This window comes from Lutra lutra, chromosome 9 (genome assembly GCF_902655055.1).
Source record: "Lutra lutra chromosome 9, mLutLut1.2, whole genome shotgun sequence".
NCBI classification, from domain to species: Eukaryota; Metazoa; Chordata; class Mammalia; order Carnivora; family Mustelidae; genus Lutra; species Lutra lutra.
The window spans coordinates 130,167,842-130,192,161 of NC_062286.1; the positions used below are offsets into that span (position 1 = coordinate 130,167,842).

At 47.1% G+C, this 24,320-nt stretch overlaps 1 protein-coding gene across 3 annotated transcripts in view; it reads right to left on the reverse strand.

Moving 5' to 3' along the window:
• SLC13A3 (solute carrier family 13 member 3) overlaps positions 1-24,320 on the reverse strand; it is a 68,440-nt gene that overhangs the window by 18,309 nt on the left and 25,811 nt on the right. For all 3 annotated transcript variants that reach the window (XM_047745666.1, XM_047745667.1, XM_047745668.1), the window contains exons 2-9: positions 23,357-23,622; positions 22,255-22,418; positions 15,507-15,573; positions 12,323-12,505; positions 9,828-9,953; positions 6,142-6,237; positions 5,061-5,165; positions 1,060-1,157 (exon numbers count right to left, since the gene is read on the reverse strand). In XM_047745666.1, the coding sequence (XP_047601622.1) occupies positions 1,060-1,157; positions 5,061-5,165; positions 6,142-6,237; positions 9,828-9,953; positions 12,323-12,505; positions 15,507-15,573; positions 22,255-22,418; positions 23,357-23,622 (1,105 nt within the window). The remainder of the gene's footprint in view (positions 1-1,059; positions 1,158-5,060; positions 5,166-6,141; positions 6,238-9,827; positions 9,954-12,322; positions 12,506-15,506; positions 15,574-22,254; positions 22,419-23,356; positions 23,623-24,320) is intronic.

Below are 24,320 nucleotides of genomic sequence, written 5' to 3' on the forward strand. Positions count from 1 at the left end.
CTCCTCCACTGCAGAGCTAACCTGCCTGTGACTTGAGATGAGGATCCCATTTCTGACTCCTGGTATGGAGCTCATCCCACTGTCCCAGCTGGAGCACAGGCTCTGTCCCCAGGAGTAGGGGGCCATGCCTTGTCCTGACAGACACCTGCTGGGAGCCCAGTGGGGGCACAAGCTGGCCATTGAAGGCCAGACTGCAGAGGTGTGGTTGGGAGGGCTCAGTGATCCTTTTAAACTGACCTGGGATGCCGCCCCTAGGCTGTTTGTGCCTCGGTCCCCACTGCTTCCTATCAGGTTCAACCTGGCTGGAGATTTGCACGTCTGACCCTTTAGGCACTGGAGTCAGAATTGCAACTCCTGTCTTGGACCCAGGGGCCACACGGTTTTTCTATAAAAGCATTAGCTGGTAAATATTTTGGGTTTTGTGAGCCAAGGGGCAAAACTGAGGCTAGCATGTAGGTACTGATGTGACTATATAAATAAATGCCCACAAATTTCTTATTGAAGAAATACACTTTATTTGTGGACACGGAAATCTGAGATTCATGGACTGTTCCTGTATCATGAGATATTTCTCTTTTGATTCTTTTCAACCATTAAAAAATGTAAAAGCGGGGCACCTGGGTGGCTCAGTGGGTTAGAGCCTCTGCCTTCGGCTCAGGTCATGATCCCAGGGTCCTGGGATCGAGCCCCACATCGGGCTCTCTGCTCAGCGGGGAGCCTGCTTCCTCCTCTCTCTCTCTCTGCCTGCCTCTCTGCCTACTTGTGATCTCTGTCTGTCAAATAAATAAATAAAATCTTTTAAAAAAAAGTGTAAAAGCTACCCTTTGCTCACGGGCGGTACCAGGAGACAGCCAGCTGGATTTGGCCGACTCTGGTTGCTAACCCCAGCCCGGACTGTCACCTCCGGCAGCCCCAAGTGCCCAGACCAGGTAAGGCCTCAGACAGAGAAAAGGGAAGAAGCGGGACCACGTGGTTAGTGTGGTGGGGTTCGGGTCCCAGGCGTGGGCCCTGAGTCACAGCCTCACCGAGCCCACTGAGACCCCAGCCTTGACACCTTACCTTTAAAGTCAAACCACCACTTGAAAGAGGGCCTTTGGGATGGGAAGACGAACAAGATGATGACAATGGCCACTCCGGTAACAGCATCAGAAACAAACCTATAACGACAAGGCCCCAAAGCACATGACCCAGGGCATCGCAGCTGGCCGGCTGCAGGTTTGGCAGATTTGCAAATGAGGATTTGTTGGGTGGGAATTAGGCGCTTGCTGGGAAGAGGGCATTGTTGGAGGTCACGGGATACCAGAATATTATCCTGCCTGCACTCAGCCTGGATCCAACAGGCCAGATGCTGAAGTCCTCTCTGCCCACGGCTCCCTGAGGCTCTTTGAGGTCACTGGAGACAAAGGCTTATCCTCCTCGGAAGACACACGGAACCACAGAGGGAAGAATTCTGAGTGCCACCAGATATGGGATCTGTGGAACTCCCGCGGATCGCCAGAACCAGGGCTGCTCTAAGAGTCTGTCTGCATTTGTTCAACTTCTGCTTGCCTTCCTCCTGGGATGGGCAGCTTACTACTCAGAGATGCAGCCCATTTGCACCAGCACAACGCAGACGGAGGCCGCCTCACAGCCCCTCAAAATCTAATTACCGCCTCTCAAGGATCCACTGTGTGCCTTGTGGACACATTAAGCTCACAGAAGTCTCAGTAACAGCCTTCTGGGGCAGACAGCTTCCATCTCAGATGAGGATTCTGAGTCTCAATGAGCAGAAGCAACTTGCTCAAGGCCAGGCCACGGTCCATGCAGGAGACGGGCACTGAACCCAGATTTGTCTGGCTCCCAGCTTAATGAAGCATAGAGCCAGATGTCCACAAAAGCCCTTTCAGCCCACACACTGGGGAAGAAGAGCATTCAAAAGGCCAAGACACTGGAAAAGATGGTCAGTATCACCGTATCAGAGAAACAGAAACCCCAGGCTAACGGATTATCGTTTGTCTGCTAACAGGCAAGACTTGAAAGGGCGATGATAGTACTTAATGGGGACATTGGAAAACATACTGGTGGTGTGAAAAGAAACTGGTTTAACCCTCGGGAGGGCAGCTGGCCACATGTTTCCATCCTTTACACGTGAATGCCTCTCGATTCAGTTATTGTACTTCTAGGAAGGTATCCTCAGGAAAACCGGGCTCTTGTACACAGATTATATGTAATATAGGGATATCCCTGTAAAACAGGGATATTCCACATGGATCAGAAGGAAGAAATGGGAGCTTTTTAGTACAGACATGTGTAAATAACTTGTGTACAATAATATCTATATAATAGTATATTGAGAATGAAATACCCTGCATCTGTTTTTTAAAGATAAAAGATAATATCAATCTTTACGGCATTGACATAGAAGTACAACCAAGATATTTTGTAAATCAAAAGAAAAGTTTTTATTTGGAGTATCAGACACAATCCAAAAGGAATTGATTAAATAGATTAAGATGCTATCATTCTGTAGAATACTATGGAGCGTTTAAAAAGAATGAAGTAGGTCAGGAATAGTAAGTTGTCCGTGATTATTATCATACTGTCTAATTTTTGTAACATGTATATATATATGTGTGTGTGTGTGTATGTATCTATCAGATCTGTTAGACAACAAACTTCTAATTGTGACTTTTACTATTTCAATTCAGCATTATTTGAATTTTTTATGAGTATGCATAACTTTTCTAATTAAACAAAAAAGAAAAAGGCAGATTATAAATAGTGTCTACTGTCATCACATTTCTGTTAAAAAAATCTTCTGTTTAGATAGGTTTCTTTTTAGCTAGTTTACGTGTATTTTTACAGTTAGCTTTATTGAAATATAATTAACATGCAATAAAATGCACCCACTTAAAGGATATGGGTTACATTTTGGCTAGTGTAGACAGGCCTGTAATCACCCATGGGACTGAGATGTAGGACAGTTCCCGGACAGGCATTTTTAAGTCAGGAAAGATGTGTCATCAGAATTGGAAACTGAGTTTCTAGGTGATTTTCACTTTCTTTGTCTTGTTGGAATGTTTACAACACCCACTTTTCACTTGAAAAAAAAAATAAGTTATCTTCATTTTGGAAAAATAAGACAATGGTAGTAAGAGCCACTCCTCTTGGCTCCATGAAATGACGTTGCTTCTTTCTCATAGTAACCTGCATGAGATCAGAACCTTACATCGTCCCTTTTACTGGGGGGAGACTGAGGCTCCAAGAGTCACTGTGCTCTGAGAGTACAGAACTGTATGTGTCTCCCATTATATTTCTACTGGATGGAGCTGATGGAAATCACCAGATCTCACTGAAGCCAGAGGACGTATTTCCCATCTAATCATGTTCTGGCACACCAGAATCTGACATGGTCACCCACTTGCTCTTTCTTAAAAGGCTCCCCAATCTTGGTCTTCGGTCATTTGTTGCTCCCTATCTTCTGCCTACCTCACAGCCTGCTTCTTCCATTTCTCCCCTCTACCCAGCTCCCAGATGTATGGGGAGTCTTCCGCACTCTCCCTTGCAATATTTGAAAGACCTATTTGACTTGACAAGTCTAATGCAAGCCCAGAATCGAATTGTTGATAACCACCCACTGCCCAGCCTCCTAAAGAATGTTCTTCTCCAACCAACCACCATCCATGCAGGTGCTCCGTCCCTCGTGCCCCCAAATCTACCGGGTAGCAGGTGCTATCATTTCTAACTTTCAAACAGACCTTGACGGCTGCCTGTCCAATGCTACCACTCTGACGCATGCCAGCAAGGCCTTTCCCCTAGACCATTGGGCTCAGTGAATGCTCTTGACTTTGCAGGCCATATGGTCTGTGTCCTGCCTCAATTTTGATGTTGCAATAGGAAAGCAGCTATAGATGATTCATAAATGAACAGGTGTGGCTGAGTTCCCATGAAACTTTATTTGCAGACACGGACTTTTGAATTTCATATAATTTTCATGTGTCACAAATATTATTTGTCTTTTGATTTTTAGCCATTTAAAAAGATCAAAGCCAATCAAAAACAAGTGCTGGGCCAGATTTGGCCCAGGAGTCTTAGGTTACCAGCCCTGTCCTAGATGACAGGGGGCCATCTAGATGGTGTTAGAGCTCCTACCTGTTTCCCCCAATCTATCCCCTAATAAGTAGAGCTAATATTTTATTGAGTTCTTCCCATGTGCTCTTCTAATCACTCGACATGAACTAACTAACTGATCCTTGGACCAATCCAGAGACAATACCATTTAACAGATGAGAAAACAGAGGCACAGAGCCTCCCACACAGAAAAGAGCAAATGTTTTACGTGTCCAACAAGACTCTCCAGGATCTGGGTCTCTCCTGCCCTTTCGGCCATGTCTTCCTGACCCTCCTCCCTTCCTGCAGAGCCTCGGTCACACTGGGCTTCTTTTGGTTCTCCAAAGGTGCTAAATTGAGTTCCTGCCTCCTGCTCTCAGGAGACCTTGGAGCAGATCTCCAGTGCTTCTCTCTACTTTTCTCAGCTTTACTTCCTCCCAGAATCACCCGAAGTCTATGCCTCCGCCCGTTCTTCCATAATATATCCCTCTTGCTCTTTCTTTCTTTGCACTCATTACCAATCTGCAGGGTTTTGTTGTTGAACTAATTGCTTTTGTCTGTGTCCCCAGCATCTAGCACAATGTGGAGCACCTAAGAGGCATTCAGTAAATGTTGACCGATTGAACGATAAAACTAATAGTGAATGAATGAATGAACGGATGGATGGATGGATGGATGAACGAATGATGTGCTCAGGGGTGTACCATTTGCAACTGCAAGAGCTGGCATGAACCTAGTTTTGCTTCATTCCAAAGGCAAAGCTCCTAACACATGAGAACCCAAAATGTTTTATCATCTGAACCTAAACTTTTTTGAGGATAAAGGAAGGAGCTATTTATAGCCCCACGGGACCAAGGGTGTATACCCAGCCCAGCCCCTCCAGCTTCACGGCCTCTCCAGCTCCAGATGGCCCATCCCAAAATTTTCCCTATTGGGCTCCACCCCCCCACCCCCAGTTCCCCGAGTCTCACCCAGGGGTGAAGAAGCTGGCCCAGCCAGGGATGAACTTCGGATCCCGGGAGAAGAGGAGGATGGCGAACATGCAGAAAAGGGTGAACACGGCCTGTTCAGCAAACCTGTGGCACAGACAGGCAGGCCGTGCTGATGGTGGGCTCTGGGGGGGACCACAGCGTGAGAAGGCCTGGGGCAGTTGCCTCCTGGCTGTGACCCTGCCCAGGGCCTGCCTCTGAGAAGCTTCGAGAAGTAATCTACTCCCCAGAGTGAGGAGAAGGGGATCCTGGAGTGTAAGGGATTCCTGTCCAGGGGTTGCCACATTCCTCCAGGCTCCTTCTGGAGCATCGGTCACCACCTTCCCCCCAGGTTATTTATATCATGCCCACCTGGAATTTCCCAAGGTCTTAAGGAGAATCACCAGAGAGAAAGAAAAAGCAAAGCAGAGGCGCAGTCAGAAAAGCAGGAATAAAAGGAAGCAGCCAGACAGACACAGAGGTAGGCAAGAGAGAGAGGAAGAGTTGTACATGCAGAAGAAGATGGTGCACAGAGGGGGAAGACAGACAGGGAGAGGGGCAGACACACAGAATCCCCAAATGTTGGAGTAAATATCTACCCAATGTGCCCATTCCACAGACTGGGGAGCAGAGCCCAGAGAGGGTTGGTGCTTTGCCCAGGTCTACATAGATAGGAGTTAGTGGCAAGGCCAGCTCTTGGGTGCAGACCTCCTGACTCCTAGTATCTTCACCAAATGGGAACTGTACACTGAAAAAGTCCCGAGAGCTGCCCAAGGTAGTGCTAGGTATCCCGTGTGCCAAGGGGGAAAGAGTGCATTAGCTGGAAGGACAGGAGTTCCCACACACACACACCAACTCTACCCTGAGGGGCTTCCTGGTCCTCAGGGTGTTTCCCCCAGCATCAGGCCAAGAGGCTGACTGTGTAAGTCACCCCCCTACCCTCCATCTCCAGGCTTCTAGGCTGTCGTCCTGAAATTCCCCCTGACATCAGCCTCCAGGGGTCCAAGGGTCAGGCCAGGAGATAGGTCTCCTGAAAGTCTATGCTGGGCTCTCTCTCCACCCCAGGAACCCCCGTACCACGCACTTGATGGGCCCCAGGTTCTGGAATTCCTCCCGAATCACAGCGCGAGCCCTGTCTTCTGCATCAGTCTTGATCTCAGATTTCTTCTTCCTCCATCCCCTGAAACAGACAGGAGGGAGGTGAGGAGGGGCCGCTGCAAATATGACTAACTCCTTAACTCCTCCCCCGGACCCCCACCACCTGGCCAAGCCTCATTATCTCTGTTCTGGAGACTTCTACAGTCTGCTGCTGAGTGGCTCCCTGACTGTGTCTTCCCTTTCGAAAATCTGTTCTTCCCACCAAAAGCCTTGGTGGTCTTTTAAAAACATGAGTCTGATCCTAAGACCCCCAGGCTTATAATTCTTTAGAGGGTCAAACAGGTACCTGAATAAACTAATAGAACAAAATAGGAGGTCCAGAAATAGACTGGAGACTTAGTCTATGATCAAGTCAGTGTCTCAGACTAGTGTGGAAAAGATGAGCTATTCAGTCGGTCATGTCGAACATATAGATCAATGGGATGGAGTTGGGAATCCAGAAATAAATCCAGACTTCCCTGTTCAGTTGGGTTTTGGCAAGGGTACCGAGATCATTCAAAGCAGGAAGGAACAGTCTTTTAACCTATGATGGTAGGACAACTGGATAGCTACATGCAAAAGAATGAATGGGAACCCCTACCTCAAACCATATAAAATTTTTTTTTTAACTCAAAATGGATCAGACCTAAATATAAGGGCTTGATGTATAAAACTCTTAGAAGAAAACACAGGGGTGAATTTTTCTGACCTTGGATTAGGCAACTATTTCTTAGAATCAAAATCTCAAGCAACTAAAGATAGATAAATCAAACTTTGTCACATTTTAAAACTTTTGTGTGTCCATAAATAGCACTGGACAGCTACGTAGCCATCGGGAACCAAAAAAATGAAGCTGGATCCAAACCTCACATCATATCCTAAGGACAAACTCCAAACAGGTAAAAGATCTCAGTGGAAAAACAAAACAAAACAAAAAACCCTAGATAAAAATATGCTATATTTTTTTTTACAACTCCTGTAATGGGAAAATCTTTTTAACTGTACTTGAAAATTCAGAAGCCCTGTGAGAAGGATTGAGACTAAGCACTAATCTTATATATATATAAAAAGTACTAGAAATCAATAAGACCAAGATCAATACTCCATTTGAAAAATGTACAAAGGATATAAACACAGTTTAACAAGCTACAAGAAAAAAACACCAGTGGCTTTTATGTAGATAGGGGAGATTTCATGTTGCCCCTCAGTATGAAAAGTTGCTCCAAATGACTTTTAGTAAAATGAATGCAAATTATTTTTCTCTTCTCAGATTGGCAAAAAATCCACTGCTGCAGGGAAGCAGACACTCAGATCCATTATAAAGGGGAGAACAAATTCATACAAGTCCTAGGGAGGATTATCAAATATCTATTAAAAGGAAAAGGGGTTTATTCTCTGACCCCAGTGGAAATTTACCTTACAAAAATATGTGCAAATATATGAATTCATATCTGTCTGGGAAACTAGTCACTAGAAAATATACTCTACCTGCCTGTATTTATTTCAGGGAACTCTCAAGATTACACAGGAAACCTGTTTTGGGGGAAGTATTGGGTGAATGGGTAAATGAAAGCATGGTTGGGAAGAAGAATTCTCACTGTATACTTTTTGCATCATTTTGATTTTTAAACCAAGTATATGTGTTGCTTATCCAAATTAAAATAATGACAACAACAAAAGAATATATTTAAAAAAAAATCCTCACAATGACTCTTGTGTATAAAGATCAAATTCCGCTAAGACCCTCAATGATCTAGCCCAGGGTTTTTCAACCTTGGAACTATTAACCTATTGGGGCAGGATCTTTCTCTGTTGTGGGCCGGGATCATTCCTTGCTGCAGGAGGCTGAATGTTTAGAAGCATCCCTGACATTCACTCTTTAGATGACAGTAGTAATTCCTCAGTTGTGACAACCACCATGTCTACAGATACTGCTGAACATCCCCTGGGACAAAATCATTCCCAGGTGAAAACTCTTGCCTCATTCCCTGGCCTCATCTCCCACAAATCTCCCTTATCCCCTGAACTTGGTCACTTGAACCTTTCAGAAGGTTTCAGAAGGCAGAACAACCCTTGCTACCTCCAGCCTCAGGACCTTTGCACTTACTGTTCTATCTGCTTAGAATGCTCTTCATCATGCCCATTTCCTCTGCTCTCTTTACTGACTTAAGTCTATTCACTCTTCAGATCCCAGTTCAAAAGTCCCTTCCCCAAGGAAGCTCTCCTGACCTCCCATTTAGGTGGGAGCCCTCTAGGGCACATCATCAAATCTCACTGTCTTTTCCTTCACAGCACTTGCAAATGGCATTGGCCTGAAACGTCTCTGTTACCCAGAAACACATCTGTCACTGAACTTCCCTCCACCTGCATTTCCTCCATCCTCTCGTGGCTGAGATCTGCAGAAGCTTATTAGATTGAAACAGGTAGACTGGAAGACAGGCTCTATTTCCGGCTCAGTCCTGGGCAGTTGACACACTGTGTCTTGTTCAGCATTCACTTTAGCTGTAGCTACTTTTTAGCCCCAACCTGCAAGGGAGGGCATGAAGCCCCTTGGAGGGAGGTTACCAAATTGCTCAAGATCACATGGAAGCGTGATTTGAATTCTGGCCCGTCTGAGTCCAAGGTCAGGACTTGCTTCTCTGGGTGAATGTGGGCTTTGAACCCTGAGTTTCTGCTCTGAGGAATTCTGGAAAGCATGTGAGTCAAGCAACACCATGATCAGAGCCTTTCTAGTCTCAACATCTCTTTGGTCCAGAGTAACTTTGACTGGTTTCATTTTACAGATGAGCAAATGAAGGTCCAGAGAGAGGTGAGGGGATGACAGCCCTGGGCTGTCACTCCTATGTTAGGACGTCCCCAACTCCAGGTGTTTGTAACCTACCTTCACAAACACCCCCATATCCACATACCTGGCTCATATTTGCTTCATACTTTCCTCCAAATAGATGCATCATTCTAATTTAAGAAATGTATGTAAACAGAAAACTTTATATCGCCCCATAAATGGAAAACAAGAATCACTTGCCATGAAAAAAACTAATCGTAAAAATAAAAACACAAAAGCAAAGTAATTATCACACTCTGATTAGACACCATTGTTGGCTCACATCTCTGGAACTGACGCTTGCTCTGTGTTTAAAAAGCTGATTTGGGGAAGTTGGAGGGGTAGTACGGCTCTTCTACTACCCAACTGAGACTTGCTGTATTCTATGAGAGTTGATAAAGGATTCTTTTTCTCACTCTCTTCATCAATGTTATTTAATAGCTTGTCCTCATTGCCACCCCCAGTAACCTCCTGTACCAGCACCCCATCCAATGGGAGACAGTGTTTTTCCCTCTCCTCTGGTAGGAATGTTTATCTTACTCAAAGGACAGGGCTGTCAGTAATTACCAGTGATGGGTGATATTAACGGAGGGCCTGGGCGTCTCAGGGAGGTCCCACCACCCATAACGCTCACATCCCTGGGAGGTGAGGTCTACTCTAGTCACCGCGTGAGAAGGTAACATGAAATTATCAGGGCAATCCTTGGGTTCTGTAGGAGGAAACTCCATTTGAGAAGAAAACGCTCTACCCAACGAGGAGGAAGCCAAATTCCCGTTGGGCTCAAAGCTCAAAGTAAGCATGAGGGGTACCTCAGGGTCATTCCCCCGTACAGGAAGGAGATCCACAGCCAGCCCACCAACAGGAACAGCACCATGAGAGGGAAGGCGAAAATGAACCAGGAGCCGAAATTCACCACATCGCACTGTGGGAAGAAACTGGAGAAGGGGTGGGGGGCGGAGATGAGAGCCAGCCAAGGTCAGCCATGCCCATGTATACTGTATACATACAGGGAGCTATTTCTTAGCTAGAACACCGAGGTTTATATACAGAAACTAGTGTGTACTTAATATTAGCAGTGGGATTGAAGGCATTTCAAGTTTTTTCCCTACATTTTTCTGAATGTTCTGTAATGTACCTACATAATCAGAGTAAAGTAATAAAATGTATTTGGGGAGTGAAGGCCAAGGGGGGGCACTCAGGACAGCCATTCCCCCACCTCCCCACGCTCCTGGCTAGAGAATCAGAACCCGTATCACTTGGCATTCATTTTAAATCCCCCTCTTTCTAGACCAGAAGGTCCAAGCTTGGGCAATTAAATATTGCGTGTGGTTTGCATATGATTTACATGTAATTGACTCAAAATCCTTTGCATTTGATATTTTTACTTATACCTCCAGCATTTTTTCCTTAATATCTTTTCAAGTTGGAACAAAGTCCTGCTTGCATCAGGGTGGGCAGGCAGCCTGAAAACCCTCTAATAGCACCTGCCCCTCTCTCTGCCCCATTCCTCCCTATCCCCCAACTTGGCATCTGCCCGGAAAGCCCCAGAGCCTACATCTTTTCTGTTCAGCCATGCTCCAGCTTCACCCTCCTGGCCAAGTGGCCCTTTGCTGGCACTACCTTCAAACTGAGGACACTAAGGGGCCAAACCCAGGTTGTCCCCATGTCTCAAGCAAGACCATCTTGGGTTCTGGTTTTTCAGTCCTTCAGCAAAAAACACAACAAAGATGAAAGGACAATAAAGGTGTGCAGTGGGCTTAAGTCAGTTGGGGAAATACTGATGCCTGGCCCCCATCCGCGTCTCCTGAATCAGGATCTCTGCCCCAGAGACCCCGGGCAGATTTTTCTCACCCTCCCGGCTGACTCTAACATGCTCCCATGACTGAGGATCACTGGCTTTTCGCATCAACTTGGAAAATCAAAAGATTTTAGAACCTGAGAATACAGTGGGGGGGTTAAGATTTCAAAATCGGCTCAGGAGATAAGACTCAGATGTACTTAGAATTTCTCATGAAAATCACTTTGATTAAAAGTGATAGCGAGGGGCACCTGGGTGACTCAGAGGGTTAAGCCTCTGCCTTTGGCTCAGGTCATGATCTCAGGGTCCTGAGATCGAGCCCCATATCGGGCTCTCTGCTCAGCAGGGAGCGTGCTTCCCCCCTCTCTCTGCCTGCCTCTCTGCTTACTTGTGATCTCTCTCTCTGTCAAATAAATAAATAAAATCTTAAAAAAAAAAAAGTGATAGCGAACCAGCTCTCGGGATGACCAGCTTTCCTCCATCATCCTAGGAAGTCCTCCATTCTTTGGTTGACTAACAGGTAAAGAAGTTGGCCAGCACCTGGGGCCATATTGCATAGTAAATACTCCTGTTGCATTTGTTTGCCCAGTGCTTACATACGCATTCGTGTGGACTAAGTGCACATATGGTACATTTTCACTGCAAAGGAATCTTAGAATCCCCACCTCTCAGAATCCTGGCAACTGAAAATCTTAGGAACAGAATCTTGAAATACTGGAATTGTTTATATCTTCAAACTAAGAGGTTTGGGATAATGGAATTGACAAGTCATGCTGTCCGAGAGTCTTTCCCTTTTATTCTTCTGCCCTGATGGACGGACTCCCAGACACTGTTTGAACAGCATCAACACTGGGGAGACTTGAGCTCCTGGCAGAGCCCACCCCACAGCTGGCCTAGGCACCTGGTTGCAAAGCTTCTCCGGGACCTCACAGCCACAGACCAAAGCTGCTATCTGGGGTTTGTTTTTAGAGATGTCACATCATGGCATCCTTTGCTCCCAGCTCTCTACTGACTCCCCATCTCACCACACTGGCAGGAAAAGCTGGGGTCCTGACACCTTACCTTATCTCCTCCCACACTTCCTTTGCCTTCGGTGCCCCAGCCTCTCTGGTCTTTGTGCTGCTCGCCGTTGAACAGGCTATCCCCTATCCGGAATGCTCTTCCCTCCTGTGCTCGCACAGCTTCTAGGTCTCAGATGCCACCCTATTAGAGAGGTCCCCACATCCTTGACCAGCCTATATAAAATAGCACCCACTCCTGTCCTTTCCACATCACGATGTTTTGTTTCATTTGGTAACTTATCACACCAACATATTATATAACCCGTTTCCTTTATGGCTTTTCTCCCCCACCAAAATGGAACTTTGCTGGGTTTATACCCTGCTGGGGCCCCAGAGCCTGGCCAAGGGAAGGTATCCAGTAAGGGTTTCCCCAGCGTGGAAGGGAGAGGGTGAGGGGTGGGAGGAGGACGAAGCCCAGGGCTGGGTGGAGCACACCTGCTTTTACCTTTTGAGCTGGCCTAGCAGGATGAGGTTGGGGGCCGTGCCCGTGAGGGTGGCAGTGCCCCCAATGCTGGCCGAGTAGGGGATGGAGATGAGGAAGCCCTTCCAGATGTTTCTGCGATATTCCTCCTCCTTCTCGCAGTCTGCTAGAAGGTCCAATGGAGCCTCGGCCTCAGGGCAGTCTTTGCTTTAAATAAACCCAGAGAGAAGCCGTTCAGAACACATTCAGAATTCCTGGCCTCATGGGGAAACACACCAGGTGGGCTGGGAGAACTAAGGGGTCTTCCTGGAAGGCAGCTCAGCGCCAGCATCGAAAGCCTCTAAAGATGTGCAAACTTTCAGTTCAGGGGCTCTGGGCAGGTGCCTCGGGCGTGGGTGTGAGTTTGCATCCGACTAACTATGGTTTTTATTGAAAACAACCTGAATCCCCATCAAAAAGGGCTTGGCTGGATAAAAATGATCCTCTTTTTAGAGGGAACACCAACACGGCTATTAAAAAACGATGATCTAGGGGCACCTGGGTGGCTCAGTGGGTTAAAGCCTCTGCCTTCGGCTCAGGTCATGATCCCAGGGTCTTGGGATTGAGCCCCGCATCGGGCTCTCTGCTTCGGCGGGGAGCCTGCCTCCCCCTCTCTCTCTGCCTGCCTCTCTGCCTGCTTGTGATCTCTATCAAATAAATAAATAAAATCTTAAAAAAAAACAAAAACAAAATGATGATCTAGACAGATGTTCATTAAGATGAGAGAGGCCCATTAGGTAAAGGGAAAAAGGGTCAGTAACTGTGCTACTTAATTTTTTTATTTAAAAAATATTCACATATTTTATGAACAGATGAGTATGAAGAAAAACTTAGAATGGTACACATAAAGTTGTTTTGGTGCCTTTCTTGGGGGTGGAAATATGGATTTTTTTTTCCTTCTTTTTTTTTTTCTTTGTATTTTCTGGGTCTTTCTGGGGCAGTTTAAAGAGTATGGGGGAAGAATGAAATTAAGAATTAAGTCTATAATTAAAAGCTAATGACATTGCTGTAAATTTATTGAGGTGAAAAAATGTTCCCTACATTCCATTAAGAGAGACAGCAGGTTACATAAGAGCATATACAGCATTATCAAAGTTTTTATTTTACAAATGCATTTATGTACACAGAGAGGTATCCAGAAATTGTCTAGAATAGTATTCACTTAACTGTTTTGGGAGTGAGATGCTGGGTACATTTTTCTTTTTATTTAAGAGTATTCTTTTAAATTGTGCAATTATAAAATTTTTGTAAGTGAATGAAATTAAGAATTGGCCCTGTATAACAAATTAATTTTTTTTTTTTAGGGAATCAAAGATACTTCAAATATCTTCTGGCCTTAATTGCTCCATGAGCAGCCCCTTATCTGGAAGGCAACTGGGATATGATTTGGGGTCTAAAAGGAAGACAAGGACTGAAGTCACTGCCTGACTTCTCTGGCAGGAAATGTGGGCTCCCCTAGACCCGAGGCCCCAACCAGACTGAGCATCACAATGAGGATGAGAGAGCAGAAGGGGCCTGAGGGCTCATCTAGTGCAAGCCCCTCTTTGTTTAGTTGGGGAAACTGAGGCCCAGAGAGGAGACTTTCATTCCAATGGACATAGAATCTCCAACCAATGGCTGGGGTTTGCATTCAGTGGACATGGAGTTCTAGAGAATGAGGACTGGGTCTTTTCCACTAGATTCAGCACAAGCTCTGTGTGGCCAGATGGCCCAAATAGAGTTCTGTGTTGTGCAGTAGTGAGTGGCTGAGCCAATCCCAGACACCATATCTCAAAACCGGACTAAAAGCACCCAGATAGAGTGCCAGGAAGGAGCAGAGACCGTGGAATAAGACAATCAGACATAAGATCATGTCCTTCCTCTGCTAAAAGCCTTCACTGGATCCCATGTCATTCAAAGTCAAAGCTACCTCATTGGCTTCTGAGGTCCCTCATGCTCTGTCCCTCCACCACCACCTTGTACCATACAAGCAATTTCTCTGACCCCAATTCCTCCCATCCACTCACTCAACTCCAACCATACTGGCTTCCTGGCTGCTCTGGACTCTCAGGACCTTTGCACCTGCTGGCTCCTCTGCAGAAAACACCCTTCCCAAAGATCCCCCCAGACCCTTTACCTCCTAAACACCTACAGGTGTTTGCTTAAGGGGGACCTTCTTAGACAGGCTTTTCCTGACCACTGATTTTAAAACTGCCTTCTCACACCCCACAGGCCCCTTCCTTAGCCTTCTTTCCTGCTCTGTTCTCCTGCATAGCTCTCACCAACCATCAGACATATGGTGAATTTTACTCTGTTTGTTTTCTTGTCACTGAGACGTAAACTCCACACGGGCTGGATTTTTGTGGGTTGCTGCACCCGTGGCAGTGCCTGGCTCATCGCAAGCTATGTGTAAGTATTTGCTGAATGAATAAAACAGAACTGATGCTCCAGCAATGCCTTGAGCAGGTGACTTGACTTGCTGCTGTTTCATCACCCAAGGGAACAATGCCCTGAAAAACCAGCACTCCCACCTGGGCAAGTAGGGCCCGGCATGCCCCCTGCCGCTCAACATTATCTCATCACACCTCAAAATCACCCTCTGGGGTGGGTTCCGATATCGTGTCCAGTTGGTGGGGGAAACTAACAGAGGCTCAGAGCGACCGAGTGACTTGTCCAAATCACACAGCCGGTAAGCGGCAGAGCCAGATTCAAAGTCAGGTCTGCAGGGCTCCAAACCCCAAGATCTTAACCAGCTACCAAATACAACGGACACCAGCCACTAAACGTGGAGTCAGTGTGAAGATGCTTCCTAAGCCACACAAGTGTGAAGGGCTATGATGGTCCCCTTAGGATGCTGTTGTCTTTAGAGGCTCTGGATGCCTGTCTGCGTGCCTTCTCCTCCTTGACTGTCATGCAGTTTGAGCACTCCTGTTCCTCTGGACCCTCCTTTCAGGTCCCTTAACAGAGGGACTTCATGTGCTCCCCTGCCCTTGCTATCCACATGTGCATTTTTTAAGAAGGCTGGGTACGTCCATGCCCAAGCCAAAGGGATGGGTGGTAGACACCTGGGCATTAGGTCATTTGGAGAAAAATCTGGGGGTTGGGGAGGATTGCTTGCAGAACTGGATTCTTGTTCGTCATCTCCTTGGGTCAAGCACTGACTCCTCCATCAATGATACCAGGAACTCACTCTTCTGGGCTGGCCAGAAATTGCATCTCCGTGGGCACGGGGTGCAGGCCATTCTTGCGCACAGCAGCTAGGAGGAAAGAGCATAATGTCTTTAGTGTAACGTAACGGGATGGAGGGGAGTGTTCCTATCTTCGGGTTTAGATAAATCCCTTCATCTCGCTGCACCTCAGCTCCTTCATTCAGAAAATGGAAGTAACAATTCTCCTAGGGTTGTCAGGAGGATCAAGGGGTTAACCCATTTGCTACCAAAGGAATGCTGGCATTCCCCCTCTCCCCCCCGGCCCGCACAACCAAAACTGTATGTGGAAACTTAATCCCCAGTGTGATGGTATTAGGAGGTGGGGAAATTTGGGAGGTGATTGGATCAGAAGTGCAGAGCCCTCATGAATGGGATTTGTGCCCTTATATAAAAAGATGCCTCACACATCAGGGAAATACAAATGAAAACCACAACGAGATACCACCTCACGCCAGTCAGAATGGCTAAAATTAATAAGTCAGGAAAGGACAGATGCTGGCGAGGATGTGGAGAAAGGGGAACCCTCCTACACTGTTGGTGGGAATGCAAGCTGGTGCAACCACTCTGGAAAACAGCATGGAGATTCCTCAGAAAGTTGACAATAGAGCTACCCTATGACCCAGCAATTGCACTACTGGGTATTTACCCTAAAGATACAAACATAGTGATCCGAAGGGGCACGTGCACCCAAATGTTTATAGCAGCAATGTCCACAATAGCCAAACTATGGAAAGAACCTAGATGTCCATCAACGGATGAATGGATAAAGAAGACATGGTGTATATATATATACAATGGAATACTATGCAGTCATCAAAAGAAATGAAATCTTGCCATTTGCGACGTCGTGGATGGAACTAGAGGGTATTATGCTGAGAGAAATAAGTCAATCGGAGAAAGACAATTATCATATGATCTCTCTGATATGAGGAAGTTGAGAGGCAATGTGGGGGGTTTGGGGGGTAGGAAAAGAATAAATGAAACAAGATGGAATCAGGAGGGATACAAACCATAAGAGACTCTTAATCTCACAAAACAAAATGAGGGTTGCCGGGGGTAGAGGGGTGGGGAGAGGATGGTGGGGTTATGGACATTGGGGAAGGTATGTGCTATGGTGAGTGCTATGAAGTGTGTAAACCTGGTGATTCACAGACCTGTACCCCTGGGGCTAATAATACATTATATGTTAATTTTTAAAAATGTGTATTACCAAAAAAAAAAAAAAAGCCTCACAAAGCTTCCTTACCCTGCCTACCATGGGTGGACACAGCAAGAAGGCCATCTATGAGCCGAGAAACAGTTCCTCACCAGACAGCAAATTTGCTGGCACCTTGATCTTGGAATTCCCAGACTCTAGAACTATAAAATACAAATGCCCAATCTATGCCATGTTTGTTACAGCAGACTGAATGCATTAAGGCACCATTCAAAGCAGGGACTGGCAAATTTCTTCGGTAAGAGACCAGATAGTAAATTAGTCTTTGGGGCCTAGGGTCTCCGTCCTACTCGACTCTGCCATGAAAACAGCCAGAGCCAACAGAGAAATGAATACGTGCGGCTAAGCCTTTATTCTTGGACACTGAAATCTGAATTTCATATAATTTTCACGTGTCACAACATATCCTTCTTTTGATTTATTCAACCATTTAAAAATATAAAAACTATGCTTAGCTCACAGGCGGCACAAAAAAGCACGCAGCTGGCTAGATTCGGTGGGCCACCGTTTGCCAGAATCGCCACTGAAAGAATTTAACAGGTCTCTGAACACCGGCAAGGATTTCGTCAATATGGGTTCCTCTCGAGAAAGAAGAAAGCGACCCCGTGACGTCTGGAACTGGCTGGACCCCGATAGGCCGTGTTGTTCTCTTTCTGGACCTAAATGATTTTACACGTCACCAACATCAGACAGAGCTGCTCTGCGAGAGACTGAAAAATTGAGACATAGCAAGGACCCATCATAATCTTGTCTTAGCCCAAAGCCACTTGCCACCCACACATTGCCAATTGAGTGGCTGCTACCACTCTCCTGCCAGTTGAGTGGCTGCTACCTCTTTACTCGTAGAATTAATTGCCCCTGATTTCTGACATCATTCGACCTAGAGCAAGCTTCCTCAGTCCCCCACAAATGCCTCAGCCCAAAGCCCAAAGCCCGTGAGAGGTCCTTTCTAACAACTGACTGAGGTCATCGTGGCCGCCAGGGGCGAGTGTCCTCTCTCTGGGCAAATAATAATAAACCCCACCTGTGTAACCCCAGGTGTGTGTTTGGGAGGAAGGGTCCGGACACCAGCCACAACTCTTTCCCTGTCTCAGCAGGTGGCTTGGGGAGGAAGTCTGTCCCCTCTCCACTCTGGGCTGCTCCTTCCCTGTTGGTACCTAGAGGGAGCGGGAGCCATGGTTGCCCTCTGGTCCGCTGACCACCTGCAGAGGTCGGAGGGTTAAATGCAGACCAGCTCCCTGTGGTGATAAGACCCTACACGTTGGTGTAGCTGAAGTTTCCTTCAAGCCCGAGTTGAGGAGGGATTTATGACCTGTCTTCCTGATGGACTCCCACCTCTTTGGGGGTTGTATCAGTCATTCCCGTAACCTTAAACAACCTCCACTTTGGGGGGGAGGGGTCTTGTTCACTCAGAACACCGTCCGGCACATGGTAGGTGTTCAGTCAATATGTGGAATTAATGAATCTATGAATGAATGGATCAGTTATGCCACTGTTCTAAAACTCAGCTTCCTTGTACATAAAATGGGGGGAGGGGGCGCCTGCATGGCTCAGTTTCCTCCTCCGTAAAATGGGCACGATGACAAGGCCACCCCTGCAGAGCTGTAGTAGGAGGATTTAACGAGAACACATATGCGGCACTGGAGAAGCCACCACCCATGGCACCTCAGTCCCTCGGGCAGTGCAGGGAGCCGGGCTGGCTGAAGAGACGGAAGGGAAACATCAGGAAGGCTCTCCAAGACGGAGGGCCCTCCCCTACCTCCCACTGGGTCTTGTCCAGCGAGCCCTACCCGGTCCCAGGCTCCATTCTGCTCTGGCATGGTGCTTACAAGCCCAGATTCTAGATTCAGACAGAGCTCAGCAACTAACCACGTTGCTTTGGGCAAATCCTTTTGCCTCCCAGAGCCTCAGTGTCCTCATCTATACAATGGGGATCACCTACTTCCTAGCACCGTTATGAAGATTAAATGAACTGACGGGTGTGAAAAATAGAGCACTGCACCTGGCATACGGTGGGTCTTCAGGACTTAGAGCTCACATTGTCATCATTGTTGCTGTGGCTGTCCCTTATGGACTCAGAGCCCCCAGGAGCCTCCCCACTAACAGTCCCCACTCTCCCCACACCTGTCTTCACGTCCTCCCATCAGGACGGAGCACAGAGACTGCATGCAAGGACACATCTCTCTCTTGCACTGGAATTAGCCTTGTTTTTAGGTCTTAGGGCTGATCATTGATCAATCCCTGCTCTCTGATCCCACCGCTTGCAAAAGTAGCCAAGTCCCTTTCCCTTCCTGGGTCTCAGATTTTTCATCTTTATAATGAGGGAAATGGCTTCAAACTTTTTTTTCCTTTTTTTTTTTTTTTGGGTCTCTAGACTCTTTGAAAAAGACTCTTAGGTACAACACAGAATCCCAGAGGTTAAGAGTTCAGGTCTGAAGTCAGCCAGCCTAGATTCAACATACCAGAGCCGCTGTTTTGAAACTGTGACCTTGGAGTGACCTTGGAGGCTACTTTATCCTCTTTTTTTTTTTTTCCTTTTCTAATTTCTCCGTCAGTTTCCAATCTTCTGAGTGAGGTCAATGCTGGCTCCTCCTGCGGATGTAAGGCCCTGTGACGAGGCCCGCGTGAAGGACATGCTCAGCAAACATCTGTGATTACCACACAGAAACCCAGTGGATAAAACGGGGCAAGTGGGGAAGCTGGGGTAGACGTGGGAGAAGGCGCAGATTCTTCGTGGCTTGTCACCGCTCCAGGGGGACAGTGACAGGGTTCTCTGGAAGCCCCAAGACTCTGGGGAAACAGTCTGAAAACGACCGAAGCCAACTCTGGCTTGTGGGCTCAATCCGGCCCACGGCCACACGACCGAGAATGATTTTTACGGTTTTAAATGGCCGGAGAAGGTCAGTAGAGGCAGAATACTTCATGGTATAAAAATTACATGCAATTTTAATTCCAGAACCCATGAACTACATCTCATAGGCGCCCAGCCGTGCCCACTTACTTACATCTCCTTGTGCATGCTTTCTCTCTGCAAGGGCACAGTTTGAGCAGAGGTGATGGTGTGGCCAAGAAAGTCTAAAATATTTCCCATCTGGTCACTTACAGAAACCGTTTTCTGACCCCGGCTTTAGAACATCTCCCCCCCCCTACCAAAAAAAGAACATCTCTTCCCTCCCATGTGGAAGACTTTGGCCTTGCGTAGGTCCTGGCTCTGCTGCTTTACCAACGATGTAAATGATTCTGGTCCTATCACTTTCCCTCGTTGAACCTCACCTGTAAAGTACTTACCATCATTTCTAGCTTTCAGGGCTGACATGAAAATAAAATCAGCAAGAGCCCTGACTGCAAGGTAGGCAAATACACGTACCCCAATATGCGAGATTAACTTAGACGGTATGTGGATTGATATTCAGATTTTTTAACATATATACTAATTTTAACACATATTCAAAAAAACAGAACTAGCATTCAAAGCCCGTGGTTTCATAAAGCATGTTTGTTGTGTTATTTGGGGTAAATGATCCAGAGCTCCTGGGGCACATCTGCCATCTATCCCTCAACATGTGGCTTCCCAGGTAGCATCTCTGGCTCCCACATCCTGTTCATGTTCCAGCCAGCAGGAGTAGAGGGCAGGAAGGGCGGGACCCAGAAGCGGCTCACACCACTCCTACTCATATACCACTGACCACACCTCGTCACAGGACCACATCTAATTGCAAGGGAAGCGGGGAAATTCAGCTTTTCCTCTCCAAAGCCATGTGCCCATGTGGGGGTTCTGTTACTAAAAGGACAAAGAAAGACTCAATATTGGGGATAAACTAGAGATTTCTGCCCACATAGGAACCAACTGAAAGCTTCCTTTTTAAATACATCTATATAAATAGGGGTGCCTGGGTGGCTGAGTCAGTTAAGTGTCCTACTCTTGGTTTTGGCTCCGGTGGTGATCCTCAGGGTCATGAGATCAAGGCCCGCTTGGGCTCCGTGTTGAACGTAGAGCCTGCTTGAGATTCTGCCTCCCTGTCTCTCTGTCCCTCCTCCTGTTCGCCTGTGTGCACGCTCGCTCTTTCTCAAACATACATACGTAAATGCATTTATGTAAATAAAAAGAAAGATGTTTTAAAGTAGACAGACTGTGGAGGCCTCTGCTCTGCCACCATAAGGGAAAGTTGGGGAATCACAGAGATGCCAGTGAAAAGTCCTGATGTCTTCTTGCCTCTGAATCAATCCTGGAAATGCCTTTCTCTGCCTTCTTGATGTCTGAGGAAAACCCTTGTTTTTCAAGCCACCTGCAGACAGACCCTCCTTGTCTACATTCCCATGAACGCAGCCAGTCCCATGGGTAAGAGAGAGTGCTGCAAAGTTGGGCCATTCATCTGCTGTGTGACTTGGGGAAGTCACTTCCCCTCTCTGAGCCCTTGCTTAGTCATCCAAGAATGCCAGTTGTATTTTGTTTGGTTTAGAACAGTTTCTGAGGTTCAGGAGAAGCAAATCCTTCAGCTGATTGTCGCTGTACTTGTACGAGGCCCCTCTTTTGTTCTCTTTCTTTCTTTTTTTAGTCCCTTTGGTTCCCATTCCTACTCCCATCCTTCGCAGAGCAACCACACTGATGCGTTTAATCTGTAGATTTTGGTTTGATTACGTTCTTGCAAAATGGTCACCTGCGTGAATTTTGAGTTCACATCATGGTATTGTCTTCTAGATCTCACTTTGGATTTTTTCCCCCAATCATGACTATGTTTTGTGAGACCCATTTCTAGAACTATGTTCCTCTAATTCTTTACTCCTAAAGCAGCACGGTGCTCAACAGTGCACACTTGACCTTCCCCTTGACTGGTGATGGCTCTCATGCAGCTACTTACCACACCACAGAGAATGCACGTGAACACTTTCACACCCATCTCCTCGTGGACCTCTGTCAGAATGCCTTTGGCATTTGTATCCAGGAGCCAAACTGCCGAGTTACAGTGGATGTGCACTTTTTTTTTTTAAGGGCATGCGCACATTTAATTTGATTAAATATTTGCAGATTTCCCTTAAGAAAGGCTGACCCAGTACATCGCTCTCTGGCAGAACACAAGGGTTTCCGTGGCCCCACGCCTGCTGACATACAGCATTGTCCAGTTTTATTATCTTTGCCAAGCTCACTGAAGTAAATCTCATTTCAATTTGCCTTTCTCTGGTATTAGTGACATTGAACATCTCTTCAAATGCTCTAAAACCCAGTGAAAGTGTAATATCTACTTCATGAGGCTGTTCTGAGAGGTCAAAGAGATAATGCAGGCAAAGTGTTGAACTCATCACTCAGTACATAGTCAACACTCAATAAATGCAAATCTTTTAAAAACCAAGGTATCAAGATTTGACTTAGCTAATTCTCAGTTATTATTATTTAAGCACTTGGCACATGGGAGATGCTGATGTGTATTCCCTTCACTTCCTCTGAATCCTTTGGACGTCCTGCTCCCACTTCTCCACATTGGTGGGGCTGCCCCAGTCCCTTTGCACAGCCTCACCTGCATTCTCGTCACTCTGCCAGTTGAGGTCCTTCTCAGCCTCATTCTGGCTGAAGAGGCTTTTCAGGATGGCGCTGGCAATGGGCAGCATCATGGCGGTGGAAGCCGTGTTGCTCAGCCACATGGACAAGAAGGAGGTGGTCACCATCATCCCCAGAATGAGCCTGGGAACAGAGAGAGTTAGAGGTACATCCAGAACGGGGGCCCAGAAGGTCCTCTTGTCCCACTTTGCCACCCCTGGGGAATCCAGCCCACTGGTTTCACAGACGGAAAGTTAAGACCCAGAGAGGATAAGCCAGTGACCGAGCGGAGACCAGATTCACTCACCAGTCTTATTTCAGGTCTAAGGAAACAGATTCCACACATTTAAGTGAACTGGCCACAGGTACCCAAGGTAAAATAGTCCAAAGATACCCCAACCCTGAAATTTTCTCTCCCTTGCCCCACACCACAGTCCTTGATGGCAACAAATGGCAAAGAAAAAAAAAAAGATTTAAAGAACAGTGAAACCCTATTTTAAAGGCCACTTAATCCTCTTAGAATGAAAGTTCAAATCGTCAGGGAGCCCGAGTCCCTGCAGGAATGGCCCCAGCCTCCCTTTCTCTCCAGGGCCATCTTGCCACCCACTCCCCACCCGCCTGGGCTATTAAATAGCAAACTAGAATGATAATGACCAGGATTTCTCACACTTTACAGGTCCAAGCTATTACAGCTTCATTTTACAGGCAAAGAGAGAGAAGTTAAGTCATTTCCTTGAGCAGGAAAGGTGGGGTTTGGTCCCAGCAGTCTGAGTCACCGTGCGAAGAGGCCCTCTCTAGAACTACAGGACACTAGTCCCTGGGGGCTAAGCCTGGGATAAGAATTTTACCTGGCTCCCCAGGTGATTCTTATGTACTTTTAAGAACTGCCCAAGAGGCTGGCACTGTGTCTGGCACACAGAAGGGGCTCACAACATATCCAGGGAAAGAATGAGTAAATGGAAGGCGGGACATGATGAGCTTGTGGGCCTGGGGGACAGGACCAGGAAGAGTGAGTTTGGGCTCCAAGAGACGCTTCCCCTCTGCCTCCTCACCTTTGGGCTGGACTCATGACCTGGCCTTACCTGGCTGGCTGGACCCCAACGAGCATGAGGACCTTGAGGGCGATCCTTCGGTGCAGGTTCCACTCCTCAATGGCACTGGCCATGATCAGCCCGCTGAGGAAGAGGAAGTTGGTGTCCAGGAAGTACTGGGGGCAGACCTTGTTGGAGGGCAGGATGCCCAAGAAGGGAAAGAGGATGATGGGCAGCAGGGCCGTCACTGAGAGGGGCAGGGCCTCTGTGCACCAGTACACCGCCATGAGCAGGATGACAAATAGGCAGCTGCCTTCCTGCGGGGGAAGAGGGGGGGAGATGCAGCTCAGAAGGGTCGGTGGAGCTCTGGGTGACAGTGGGAGAAGAGATCCTGGGGCAGTGCTCTTCAAGGCATGTTCCACAAGGAAGCTGGGGAAAGGGTGAGTGCCCAAAGCGTTGACCTTGAGGAGATGACATTCACCTGTCTGACCCGCATTTTGCTTGACTCTGCAATGGCGAAGCTACACTGTCCATTTTATAGGACTGTTTGAGGACTACATGAAATGTGCCCTTGGTTTACAAGTAGACCCTGTGATGAGCATGAGGCGGAAAATAGTTTACTTGATAGAGGATTGCAGAAAGTTCTGGAAGGGCAACTGAGAAGCAAAACAGAAGGAAGCCAATACAGACAGTGTATTCATGAGATTATCCTTGTGGGCAGTTGGGGCTCAATCCTGATGGGGGACTCTAGAATTGATCTCCTGGGAAACAAGGAAGCTGGCTTTTTACCTGCCAACTCTTGGCCATTACTGGTTGAAGGCTGTTCCTGGGAGCATTAACCACCCCCCACCGAACTTCTGGCCTGCCCCGAGTACAGTGAGCCAACATCCTGGTGCTGAGCATCTGAGGTTCAGCAGGAGGCTACTGGCAGGCGTAGGATGGTGAGTGCCAATGGAGACATGGGGATACCACCAGCAGCGGCTGCCACATCCACACGCAGCACTTAACACAATGC